The sequence below is a fragment of the Falco punctatus genome (assembly GCF_963210335.1).
Source record: "Falco punctatus genome assembly, chromosome: Z".
Taxonomy (NCBI): domain Eukaryota; kingdom Metazoa; phylum Chordata; class Aves; order Falconiformes; family Falconidae; genus Falco; species Falco punctatus.
This window is the reverse complement of record NC_137586.1, coordinates 35,266,848-35,280,051: the sequence shown is the minus strand read 5'-3', so window position 1 is coordinate 35,280,051 and position 13,204 is coordinate 35,266,848. Positions and strand designations below refer to the sequence as shown.

The window sequence follows — 13,204 nt, the reverse complement described above, 5'->3', positions numbered from 1 at the left end:
CATGCTGAGGGGACCGTCTGTCCCTTCATCCAGGTCACTGGTGGATGAATTGAACAGGACTGGACCCAGTGCTGACCCCTGGGGAGCACCATGGCTACAGGCCTCCGGCCAGACTGTGCTGCTGATCGCAGCCCTTAATCACATCTGCCAGCCCTCGCAGCACTCAGGAGTGCATCCCTTTGGGGCCTGTGGATTTGTGGGTGTCAGGTTTGCTTAAGTGAGCTCTAATGTGATCTTCCTCAACCAAAGGAAAATCTTCCTTTCTCCAGACTTCCTCTCTTACCTCCAGGGCAACTGGAGGGTTAGTCTTGAAGCAAAGAAGGCATTCAGTAACTTCTTGCCTTCTTGGTGTCCCTCATCACCAGGGCACCCACCTCATTCAGCAGCGGGCCCATGTTTTCCCTAGTCATCCTTTTCCTGCTGATGTACTTGGAGCCTTGTTTTTGATCTCCTTTACCAGATTTAATTCCAAATGAACCTTAGCCTTCCATGTTGCCTCCCTGTGGTTCTGAACACATCCCTATATTCCTCTCAAGTGGCCTGTCCCCTCTTCCACATCCTGTAAACTTTATTCTTTTGTTTGAGGTTGCCAGAAATTCCTTGCTCGTCTATGCAAGCCTCCTACCTCCTTTGCTTGATTTCTTATTCATATGGATGCATTGATCTTGAGCTTGGAGAAAGTGATGCTTGACTACTAGCCAGCTTTCTTGGACTCCCCTACCCTCTAAGGCCCTAACCCATGGGATTCTTCCAAGTAGGTCCTTGAAGAGGCCGAAGTTAGCTTTCCTGAAGTCTAAGGTTGCAGTCCTCCTTGTTGTCATGCTTCCTCCACTTGGGATGCTGAACTCTGCCATCTCATGATCACTGCAGCCAAAGCTGCCCCTGATCTTCACATCTCCACCAGTCTTCCTTTGTTTATGAGTACAAGGTCCAGCAGCATGCCTCACCTCATTGGCATCTCCACCACCTGCATCAAAGTATTATCGTCAATGCGCTGCAGGAACCTTCTGGACTGCATGTGCCTACCCATGTTGTCTTTGCAGGGACGTAAAGCTAAATCAAGGCCTTAGTCAGCATTTAGCCAGCTCTTGTTACTTGTGGGCAGTCCTTGTTGGTGCTGAAGGAGTACATATGCAGCTGACTGGCTTTGACAGTCTGTAAAATAAATTGGGATCTAAAACAGAGTAAGTGTTACTTCATGTGAAATAGAACTGCTGATAAGGGTATGTTTCAGAGATAGCTTTACTATCTTTGTCAGGTTAATCAGCCATGGATCTTCCATGGTTTTTCACAAAGCACTACTTCTTGGGTTTAATTCTTAGAATGTCAATATTATGTCAGTGTTCCACCAAAGATTATAGATGAGATGGAGGAACATCCCACTTTCTCAAGAATAAGAAAATTGTAGTGTGATGTTTGGTTTTTGTTTTGATTTTACTTTTTTCAGCTTATGTGCTGAAATTAGCTTTATTTATTTAGTACTTTGCAGGATAACATACAGTTCACAATGATGACACTTGAGGTACTTTAACGTTCTTGTTGGTTTCCTTGATGTTTTGACTGTGGCAGTTTTCCTGTTCATGAAGATGTTGCTTTAGCATCCTATTCTCAAAGTGGAGAAACAATTACGTACAGTTTCTCACTTCTAGTAAAAAGGGAAGGATGCTTATCTGCTTGATAACAGTCTCTGTGGCTATCTTGATTAACAGCTAAGGGTTTTCTGAGGGGTTGGGCTTCTGTATATTTTGATTGGGGAAGGAAGTTTTAAGACTGCTTGATACAGGTATTTAGGCAGTTTTACTGGGAGTTTATGGGGAAGCTGATACCTGTTTTAAGGGTAGCAGAGTGGTTGAAATTGGCTTCTGAGGCCTTCCTTCCCATCTTTGCCAGAGGGGTATGGTAAGGCAACAGAACCACTCGTGTTGGGGGCTTTGGCACAGTTTACCCATTTCACATAAGCTTTTGTTACTGGTTCTGGTAACATGAAAAAACAAGAAATGCGTAGGAGAAAACAACACATCAGCTTCCCTCCAGCCAACTCTGCTCACTAGTCACCAGTCCCTTTGTTGCACATGGCAGTTGGTCCCTTGGGTGAGGAGATGGCAGTGCAGGAGACTGATGCTACTGTGTAGGGGTTACTTTGCTTCTGCTGTTCCTCCTTTCTTACTCAGTTGCTCAGGTGTGGGCTTCTCTGTGGGCTGCCATCCCTTCTGTCCCTGCTCAGGCAATTCCTCTGGACTGGAGCCTGGCTTGGGTGACTCCTTGGGTGCCTTCTCTTCCCACCTGGCATCATTACCAGGTGACCCCTTGGGTGCCTCCTGCCCTGGCATCTCAGTTGGCTCAGTGTCCCTCATGCCCTGCACAGGCATCGTGTCTGTGTCAGCAGCCCCTTCTGCAGCACCTCTAGCCCTTCTCAGGCAGGTGCTTATCTCCTCAGTGATTCCCTTCCCACAGTGGTGGTGTGAAGGCACTGTGCATTCCTGGTGGGCAGGTTTGGGGGGAGTGGGGGGGTGACTCCATTTGCCTGTTGCTGAGCCAGGTGGAACCGGTTTTGACCAGCTCAGGGCAATCCTAGGCTGGGTTCCACACAGGTGGCTGGCAGTAGGTGCTGACACCTGCCTGATGTTTTCCCTGGTGTAGTGTGTGGGAGAAGAGCAGTGTAGGCAGCAAGTGATCTCAAAAATGAAGTAGTTGTTTATGAAGACTGAGAGGAAAGGTAGGTAACATAAGCATACTGGCAAGATACTGGTTTTCTAACTATATATTAGTATATAACAGCCTATTAATATGTTGCAGCATTCAGTACACATTGGTGAGTGGAAAAGATTATTTTTTTTAGCTGAGGTCTGAGATGAATGAATGTAGTTGAAGATATTTCTTCATCTCTATATTTGATCCACATGCAATTTGTTGGGTTTAGAAAATATTCTTAAGAGTTAAGTGAAGCACAGTTACTGGACAGTAGCAGGGAAGACAGTTCAGTTGTCAGAGCCTTAAAAATTCAAGGTGAGTAGATAATTTTGTGTTTGGCTACACAGCAGGTAAGGTCAGAGGAGATTGGGTAATCACATGGAAAAGTTGGCAAAGTCGGGCTTTTATTCTGGATACAGTAATAATATTAAAGGGACAGACTTGTCAGCTATTCATATAGAGGAATTCACTTGCATGTTTCCCCCCCTGTTCTTTTACTGGGCATATTTTGCCTTGATAAGTTCTTCAGAGAGCTGCTTTTTCTGTTTAACTGCCAGAACTGGCTGGAATGTTCTGAAAGCATTATTTATACTTTACAGATGTTGCTTGTAAATGCTAGTAAGGGAGGTGGAGGGCAGAAGGGAGCTTGTGGCTTGGGCTTAAATCCAAACCCACTTCCTCAGTGCGGGAAAAAATTAAAGAGTCAGGGGCATTCTGCCAGCTTTGTTTGAAGGAGGTAATGGTTAAGATTGAGAACGTGATACATAATGTAATGGAATAAAAGAGTAATTTTAGCTTTACTTTCTGTATTTCCATGTTTCAGACTTGATGTCTTTAGCTTTTATCATGATCTCTTTTCTGCTCATGTTTTCAGGAACAGGTAGTTGGCTCATTTAAGATTGATGGCTCATGTAAAAAAGCATTTCTTGACCATAGCATCACAAGTTTTATTTGACCGAACCCAATTTTTAAAAATTATACATAAGAGAAAACTTAAATTGCACTATTTCTAGTGTGAAAAGAAGTTACAGCATTAGAGCTTGGAAATTTGATAATGATAATGCAATTTAAATTGAAAAATGGAAAGTAATGAAATAAGGTATATTGTAATATTATTGTAGTACTGGTAAGGGGTTCCTTAGCATGATGCTTCCTTCAGTAATATGGTATAACACTTCTCAGTGTCATTATTGTAGCTCAGGAGGAGATTTGGATCTCATTTTTGATGTTTTTGTATTGAAGTCCCATCCAGCTGTTAACGCTACCGTCAAGGAAGCTGTTCAAGAAGGTGGTGAGGAGCCTGCTGGAAGAAGTGAAGAAAAAGCAGCAGCTAAAAGAAGAAAGCCTACTGTCCGGAAAGTAAGTGACTGAATGTTTTGTTTTTAAAGTCAAAACTGTGTTGCATTGCCAGTGTTCAAAAAGAATCTAGAATGTTGACATGAACACTTAAAAGTGCTCAGGTAATGGTGATACAGTGAAAAAGTGTAGTGTGTAGTTACATTATCATGAACACAAAGTGGAATTTTAAGTTCCACTATGGTATGTTGCTGGTTTTTAACCTGTTCTGACAACCATCAACAATCATGTACTGGAAAAAGTGGCCCTGCCTTAGGCTTTTAGATGTGTACCTAAGAAAGAATTGTGTCCAAGACAAAGTATTCAGAGTGAAAACCAGCCTGATGGTTATTAGTGTGTTCTCTTTTCACTATGAAATACTTCTAAATGTGTTCTTTTACTCTATATTGACTCTTTTTACAGTTATACTCTAAACAGCAGGATAGTTACTTAAGTACAGTACCTGGAGTGGAAGAGAAGGAGCTGGGTACTTCTAAGGAAGATGATCTAACTTCCGAAAAAAACGGTGAAGAAGTATGTGAAAGCTTTTTCTGTGTACCAAAGAACATATTAATACAATGCGTATCTGTTACGAAGAAGCTATAGTTAATACTACTGTAACAGTCTCAGATGCTGTTTAATTATATAAAACTTATGTATTCACTTATGTTTATGCCTCTCTTTGAAACTAACAGGAATTGAAGCTTTCATCTTAGGAACCTTTTAGTATGGCTTGTCTGTAAGATCAATTAAAACAGATGTAACAGTGTGGTTTTTATCACTTTGTATTGCAAATATACTTTTTTAAAGGACTAGAGAAAGAGTTTAGACTAAAACATACCTTTATTTAAAACAGTATTATTTATTTAGTACTTATTTCTTACCTTCCAGAAGCAAATCCTGATTACTAGGTAATAATGACTTTAACTTAAAAGCAGGAGGTGTCTGCATACATATTATGGGGTTCTTGTCTAAATTATATGCCAGAGGCTTCAGTTGTGGAAAATACTTAGAATCATTAAAAACGTATTTTTGTGAAGACTCTTAGCACCATTTTTAACCTTGACAGGATGTGGTGAAAAGAAGTGATGATTCTATTCCTCAAGTTCCTAGAAGAGGAAGAAAAAGGAAGGTAACAGTATGTTCCTTTAATTATTTTTATTATCTATATATAATATAAAAGAAAACATAAATTATATATTATATATGTGCATTATACATATTCATGTAAGTATTTTATTTTATATATAATTTATTTAATTACTTCACCTCACTGGAATTTTTGGATGTGATGATACTGGATATTGTTTTCTTTAATGACAGATTATGTGTAAGCTGTGTTTGATACTCTCCTCCCTCATTTCAAATGGCTGAAAGATTTGTAGGAATGGAGGTTTTCCTAGAGGATGCTTTACAAGTTTTAATTCTGTTTGAACTTAACCAGTTCCCATCTTTTCCCAAACACTTCATTGCCAAGTAGAAAAAACTAAAACATAAACTGTTGCTAGACCACTGGCAAAGTAGTCTGTTCTGAAGCTCTGAAAAAGTTTAACATGTTTGTCATACTGAACTAACACCTGAAATACTCCCTCTTGTAAGGTTGTGATTTTGTGGTCTTTTTAACCTGCAAAAAAATGGACTTCCTCTGAAAGAAGCAGCTTCACCTGCTTGCTCAGCATGCTCGAGCCTTACTGTTCATGTGGTCACACAGCAAGCCAGACTGGGGAACTGGCCCAACTGAAAACTAGTTTAAAGTGGGGTAGAGTTTAATTTTAATCTGAAACCATTTAATTTGTAACATTAGTGCTGACAGCAGGGATGGGATGAGTGCAAGGTAACTAACTTTAGTATGTTGTCACAGGTAAGCAACATGCTGACTATCATTTGCTTAATGGAAAAGGGAGATAGTGCCTGGATGCTATTGCAGAAGTGACTTGAATATTTAAACCACATAGTTTAAATAATACTTTATTTTTAAAAAATATGTAGACTTACATAGAAATCTAAAATAAAATTCAAAGAAAGTCTCCAGTCTGAAACAAGTTGAACGAATGTCTGTGACTATGCATAAAAGTGATTTCAGCTTGTAAACAAGAGAAGCCTTACAGATGGCACACAAAAAGATCTCATTCTTTGCATTTTCAAAAAGCACTGAAATTGTATGGTTGTGGTGCATTTTTCTTTTTGTTCGAGGTGGGGTGTTTTTGGCATCAGAAGTCACTGCAGGCTTAAGATTTCCACTGTCACACTAGCTTCAGCTGACAGGCTTGTATTTGGCATGTGCTGCATGGGGCAAGGGATTTAATAAGAAATTTGCATTACTACAGGCCATTGCTGAACAGAAAAAACATTTCAAGGGATTTGGTGTATGCTTGTGGGTCAGAAAAGAGTTGGATATGCAGTTACATGACTTCAAATATATCTTACTTGCCTTTAAAAACATGGTGTTCTTTCTCCTAGGATTGTGAAAAAAGCACTCTAGCAGGTATTTTGTCTTCATTTAAGAAGACTTTCTGTAGGCTGATGAAAAGCACAGTATGAAAGGTGTGCTTCTACTGTGTTCTAGATTGGTCTCTAGTCTTTAAAATTGTCTTATTATAGGTGCCCACAAATAATATAAAGATACATAGGTACTTGTTTGTAACTTCTCTGTTGCTGCTAGCTGATGCACCTGCATCCAGGATACTAAATCCAGTGAACATTTTCTCTGTTTGGGATTTTTTTCTCAGTTCTTGTTTTCATGCATGTATGGATATGGAATGTTTCTGTAGGGAGATGTGTTGTTTCATCAGGATTTTCTTTTGTGATAAGTTCTATCTGTCTTTACAACCAAACTCCATAAAATGACTATGTAGATGGGGGGGTCATTATGTCCAGTTAGTGCAACATACCTTTTTTCCTTGCCAGTAATTGGCTGTAGTGCTTTTTGGAGGCAGATATTTTTCCGAGTAGCGCCATCTACTGGCTTAATACTGTCGTTGCCCCTAAAGGAAGGTACTTCACCTGGTGTGTGAAAGGCGATCGACAGAGTCGAGATACTTGTTTATTTCATGTGTGCGCCAAGATGGGTGCTGGGTAGTAAATCCACAAAGCTAGCACATCTTTTCCTGGTTTTAGGAGGTTTATTTACAGCAACTTTATATACTTCTCAAGTGGAGATGTTAGTCATTGTACATGATTTCCTGTAACTCTTTACATAGTTGTATATATAATACGCGTGCTCCAGTGTTGGGGCTGCCTTTTCAAAGTTTCTGCTTCAGCAGGAGTTACTCTTACTATTATGTTGTAATGAGGATAAGTTACTTTCAGGTACTTTGTCTCAGCAATTAGTAGGTCTGAAAACTTATTTCTTACCCTAGTTCTACAACACTGACTCTACAGGGTCACTGTGTCTGTGTTGTGTTAGCTTGTGAGTTCCTTGGATTATTTAATATTCCTTCTTTGGCTATCTGTCATCACTTTGATGCAGCTAGGGGAGGTAATAGCATTTCAAAGAGTATTTCTACATGGGTGATGGGGTGTGTAGGGAAATGTGAACTTAACCTGCTTAAAACTGGTTTTGGCATGCTGTTATGGTAATCCTAAAAATACTTACAAATAATGTTTTTCCTTTGTTGTACCAAGATGGTTTATTATTCTGAAGTTGAATGGGCTGGCTGAAATTACATGAAACTTTACTATGTGATGGTATGGAGAGAGTGAAATTAGTGGTATTTAAATACAAGCTGTTACTATATTTGGAAACATTTTTCATCTGTACAAGCAATAGCATAATAATACATTTCTAGGAGCTTAAAACTGTTGTTTGAGAAAGTAATTGAGATATTGGTGCCCTGTGTTTTTTCACTTACAAAAATCCATTCTTTAAATTAGGCTGTAAAACAAGCTGAAGCTGAGGAGGCAGCAGCAGTTCCTGTGGCAGTGTCTCCAAAAGTAAGCCCCAAAAGAGGAATTGAGATATTGGTGCCCTGTGTTTTTTCACTTAACAAAAATCCATTCTCTAAATTAGGCTGTAAAACAAGCTGAAGCTGAGGAGGCAGCAGCAGTTCCTGTGGCAGTGTCTCCAAAAGTAAGCCCCAAAAGAGGAATTGAGATATTGGTGCCCTGTGTTTTTTCACTTAACAAAAATCCATTCTTTAAATTAGGCTGTAAAACAAGCTGAAGCTGAGGAGGCAGCAGCAGTTCCTGTGGCAGTGTTTTCAAAAGTAAGCCCCAAAAGAGGACGACCAGCAGGTAACTTGAAAAGAAGTTTTATCCCAGAAATGTCTTAGTAAAATTAGTCAGCTGTCTCTTTACTGCAAAGTGCTACTGGAGTGTTTTCTCATGCTAAAGGCGGTCTTTGCTAATAGGTTGTAATGAGAAAACACCTCATGTCAAACTGACGAATTTATGACATAAATGGGTTTAAAGTGTTAGCATTAATGCTCAGTTCTCTAAGTATGACTTGTTGGTTTTGGGTACAAGTATCATCTTTAGAAAAACCTTCTTTATAGAATACCGCTGAAGTGCAGAGATGGGATATAAGCTCTTTGTGCATTGTTGCTCCATAAAAGTTAATATTCATTAAAGGTCTGTAAAATACTTTGTGTTAGAGTATCCATAAAACATAAGGTAACTAGGGGGACACACAGCTTGTAGGTGGAGCTCAGAACAGTAAAAACAAAGCTGGAGAGACTTGCTTAAAAAGATATTTAAGGCAGTCTGTAGATTGAAATGAAAAGAAGATAGATGTGCTTTTTTTAAGATGTATAATAAGAACCATTTGGTGATAGTTCTGCAATGCTTGTTTCAAAGTATCAATGATCTAATTAATTGCAATTCTTGGGTAAGCTTGCAGATATTCTTGAATTGATTATTAGCTACTACTTAGTGCTGCAAGAACTGCCTTCCAAAGTACATTGTATGAGCATCTAGTCTAGAAACAATTTATACTCATCTGTATTGGCTGACCATTTGAAAATGACTTTTAGAAAGTGCAAGTACAGTTAACTAGACTTGATTACCTTGGAAACTGAGGAAACAAAGTATTACTTCAGCTCCCCTTCTCCCTTCGCACCCCCTCCCATCTCATTTTTATTTGTATGTGGTTTAGCTTATTTCACCTTCTGTAGAAAATACCTTTTTATAAGATGTACATTGCAGCATTTTCTGATGTTGATAATGATGCATGCATCTCTTGCTTAAGCACTCCATGCTGACATCAGCAAGAGTCCCAATACTTGAGTATTAGGTTTCCTAACCACATGTTCACTGTGGTATTGGGCAAGTATTTGGAGGATATGAATGCCAAGAAGGCAGATAACAGTATTTGTCTAGTCCCCTAATAATGTGATGAATCTGAGGAAGTGCAATTTTGCAGCATACTGTAGTGTGGTAGCAGAACTTCTCAACAGTGATTTGTTATCAAGGAAAGTGATGGAAGCCCCATGATAAATCTAAAAATACTGTTAAGCAGAGTGGACAAATGTGGACACTAAATGGCTTCTTTCCATTCTCTTAATTTCAGACCTACTCATTCTCTAATTTGAGTCTTGTTCATACTAGTTATGCAACATGTGAAGCAAATTCTAACTGCACAGAGTGCAAAACCCACAAGTATTTATAGTTGGAGCCTGTGGCTAAAAAAATGAAAGTTTTTAATTAACCAATGAAAAATACTAACAGTTCAGTTTTTCAAAGAGATCTTGATTAAAGTTTGGTATTCAATTAACACTTGATTTTTTTTTATGATAACAAAGTTAGTGTCTGTTTTGACTTTTAAGTGTAGCTTCTGTCTGAGTGAGAATCTTTCCTTATAGATGAGGAGCAGATGGTGATTGTGGACTAACCTTTTCTTTCTATACAAATACTAGCTTATGAAGTGAAGGTTCCAAAACCAAGAGGGAGACCCAAGTCTGTGAAAGTATCTTGTCTTTCAGAGTGTGACTTGTAAGTTCTGTTTCTTAATATAAAGCTTCTTCATTGTAAACTGTGTTGTTCCTTTTGTTAAGACTTCACAATTAATACTGACTTCCTGACAGGGTTTTGCCCCTTGAGTATTCGGTATGAGTTACTGTTTATGTTGATGTTATTTATAGCTCAAGTGATTAATACAGAGTAACTCAAGGTAACACATTTCTGGAACAAGAGACAGAAGATCTTAACCTTCCTAACTTGTAAAATCTGTGCAAAATTCTTTCTATAATTGTATACTGAGTGAAGAGGAAAGACATTTACTAAGGGAGGAGACAAGATAAGACAAAATTAAAATAATGATTATTTTTGTAAAATTTTTTCAGAAGTCTTCTGATGAAATTCCAACACTATTTGTAAAACTTTATTTATAACCTCTTAGGGTCTTGTGTCAAGTCCTTAGTGGTTCTAGTAACTGAAGGAAATCTGGGCATTGGTGTAGTTTTCTATAGATTAGCGGATGCATAATTTCAGCATACGTACACCTTAAGTATACTTCATAAAACTGATTTATGGTGTATGCACTCTTGGTCCAGCAGACTTCTGAACATTAACTTCCTGGTTTTGGATCTCTGCACATATGTTAGTGTTAGCTTCATTAAGGCCTCCATGCTAGCATTTCTTTTTTTGCATAGGTAGTGGGCTATAATTTTTAGGAAAAGACTGATGTTTTTTTTCATGAGTCATTAAATAAACTGAGATTGAAGGAATTCATAACTTTTAATATTCTGTGGCAAAAAAAACCAAATTCCTGAGTTAATGTGATATTTTAAACTCACTGTAGACAATTGATATGCCTAAACACTGGTCATATTTTAGTGTTAAGGAGGAGGAGAAGGCAAAGAAAAAAGGACCAGAAGAAAAGCCAAAAAAACAAGGAAAAAAAGATAAGGAAAGTCAGAAAGAGGAGGAGAAATCAAAGAAGGAATTTGACAAAAAGGAAGGAAAGAAAGAGGCTGAACCAAAAAGGAGAAATGCTACAAAAGTGGTTTCTGCACCAGCTTCTGATTCTGAAGGTGATGGAGAAGAAAAAGGTGACAAGGTATAATCTTGTTTTTCTGATACATTTATTATAGAGGAAAGCAGAACCACTGCAGATCTGTCTTGAAGGTAATGATAGAACTTGGTAAAGGTCTGAGCCCTGTGGCTGACTAATACAGATTCATAGAATAAAGGATGTAGAACTTCATTTTGTCAAATAATTATTTCAGGAACTTCAGTATTTTTAAAGAAAAGCATCTTTTCTAAGACACTTTATTTGTTGAAAAGGATTTAAATATATTTAAAATTTAAAAGTAACTTATTTTGATAATTTTTTTTATTTCTGTTCCTTTGAACACAGACATTTTTTCCTTGGGTGTGTCTGAGAATTTGGCTTGAAATCAAGGTTTTGAAAGGTATAAAGCTGTCCCTAGCCAATTACTGGGAAGTCTTAATTTTGTTGGTGCTTAGGATATTTGCCTTCCCTTAGAAAAGGAGAAAGGGCTACAGAAATTCAGAACATAGCAATATTTGGAGGTTTTGTATTTAGTTGCAGGGAAAGCCAGCTCTTGTTGAATTGTTCTGTGAAGCAGTGTTGCTTCAAAGATATGTAGCATAGGTAAGTTCACCTGTTAACAGAAACAAAGATTTAATAATCTTGTTTTTCTTTCCAATCCAAAAATCTCATATAAAAACAGAAGAAAAGGGGAAGGACCTGCCTGAGCACTTATAGAAGAATTGCTTCAAGAGGCCAGCATGAAAGGGAAGGAACAGAAAGAAAGTGTAAGCAAGAGGAAGAAACAGTATCTGAACTGTGAGTATGTTTTAACATGTGTTGTACACAAGTTGTAGGAGTACATTGAAACTAACAGGAGAAGACAATACCTGAAAAAATTCCAAACTGATTTGCAGTGTTCTGTTGTTCTCTCCCCCCACCCTTTTTTCTATTTTAACCTAAGTGGAGAGTAAAAAGCTCCTTTAAACTAATAGGTTCTGTTGTGGGAGGATGGGAAGAGTTGAACCTAGTAATTAAGTGATGTCAGTTTTCAGTGACTTAGAAATTCTAGCAGAAGACAGCTGGTGGGTTCTGTTTAGAAGTAACCTAAGAATATCCATGTGAAAAGGGATCAGTGTGAAAAACTGTTTGGGACAGCCACACATTTTTCTGTCAGATTGAGAACGGGTAGGACCTATCAATCCATGCTTATGGATTTTTTGATGGGGTTGTGGAATGTACAGGGTTACCTGGAAAACATTTCCTCCTCTGTCTGGCAGCTGGAGCTCAACCATCAGAAAAAAAGGAACAGATAAGAATTATTCTACTGTAGAGCTGCAAAGCCAGTTGAGTGATTCCATGAGCAATCTGCATTTGGAAGATAATTTATCAAATGAATCAAGCGTAAGAATGGAGAGAAGATTCTGCCAGAAACTGGGGGGGCGGGACAATAGGACGAAATCTGAATCATTCTCAAGAGCTATTCCGCAAACGAGCGAAGAAGCCACCACCAGGAAAACACTATATTGCCATCCTCACAGTTAGTGGGAGGGCAGAAGAAAGGGAGAACAAGGTGAACATTCAGATGAAGAGAAGGATGAAGGTCCCCTTCACCTTTTGTAACAACAAAATTCTAACTTGTTCACATTCATTAACAAGAATCATGTTTGGGGTGTTTATTTAAATCCTCTAGCCCTTTCTTCTCCTCTTCCTGTCACTCCTTCTCTGGAAACCTAATGTGATTACTCTACTTGCCTGTAGCAAACCTAAGTGTTTTCCAGAGATATTAAATTGTCCTTAGCACCTTTGCAGCTTTGAAAATTGCACTCTTTAATAAATAAAAATTGAACTGTTTAATAAACGTGGCATATGCTAAATGACTACAGAAATCAGTCATATTGCTCTGGTTATAATCCAATCTCCTCTACTTTTAAATAGCAGTCGTATTTTATACATTGGAGGGTAGGTTGAGCTTTGTTTTGGTAAGATAAAGAAGCAGTAGTTAACGAATGCATAATTTAATTATAGCTGATGACTAATACCACAAAACTCAATATTGATAAAACAAACGGCTGCTTTTTGTGCTGTCCTTAGGTTCCTCTACTACTACACTGAGTATAGGCTGATACCATTTTTGGTTACTTTTCTCAGCAGCATAATTCCGATTTAACAAAGTAGCTAGAAAGACTACAAATACTTATATTGAATAACAGTGCTTTGTACACAGTTCTGTGCATATACAAAGTGTAC

At 38.3% G+C, this 13,204-nt stretch overlaps 1 protein-coding gene across 7 annotated transcripts in view; it reads left to right on the top strand.

Annotated features, from left to right (window-relative positions):
- PSIP1 (PC4 and SRSF1 interacting protein 1) overlaps window positions 1-13,204 on the top strand; it is a 41,069-nt gene that overhangs the window by 8,310 nt on the left and 19,555 nt on the right. For 4 of the 7 annotated variants that reach the window (XM_080371869.1, XM_080371868.1, XM_080371864.1 and 1 more), the window contains exons 5-13: window positions 3,934-4,050; window positions 4,450-4,560; window positions 5,096-5,158; window positions 7,900-7,959; window positions 8,036-8,095; window positions 8,172-8,259; window positions 9,879-9,954; window positions 10,798-11,020; window positions 11,658-11,773. In XM_080371869.1, the coding sequence (XP_080227995.1) occupies window positions 3,934-4,050; window positions 4,450-4,560; window positions 5,096-5,158; window positions 7,900-7,959; window positions 8,036-8,095; window positions 8,172-8,259; window positions 9,879-9,954; window positions 10,798-11,020; window positions 11,658-11,773 (914 nt within the window). Of the gene's footprint in view, window positions 1-3,933; window positions 4,051-4,449; window positions 4,561-5,095; window positions 5,159-7,899; window positions 7,960-8,035; window positions 8,096-8,171; window positions 8,260-9,878; window positions 9,955-10,797; window positions 11,021-11,657; window positions 11,774-12,234; window positions 12,528-13,204 lie in introns of all 7 variants that reach the window. The other 3 variants (XR_013924838.1, XM_080371865.1, XM_080371866.1) reach the window with 3 other exon arrangements.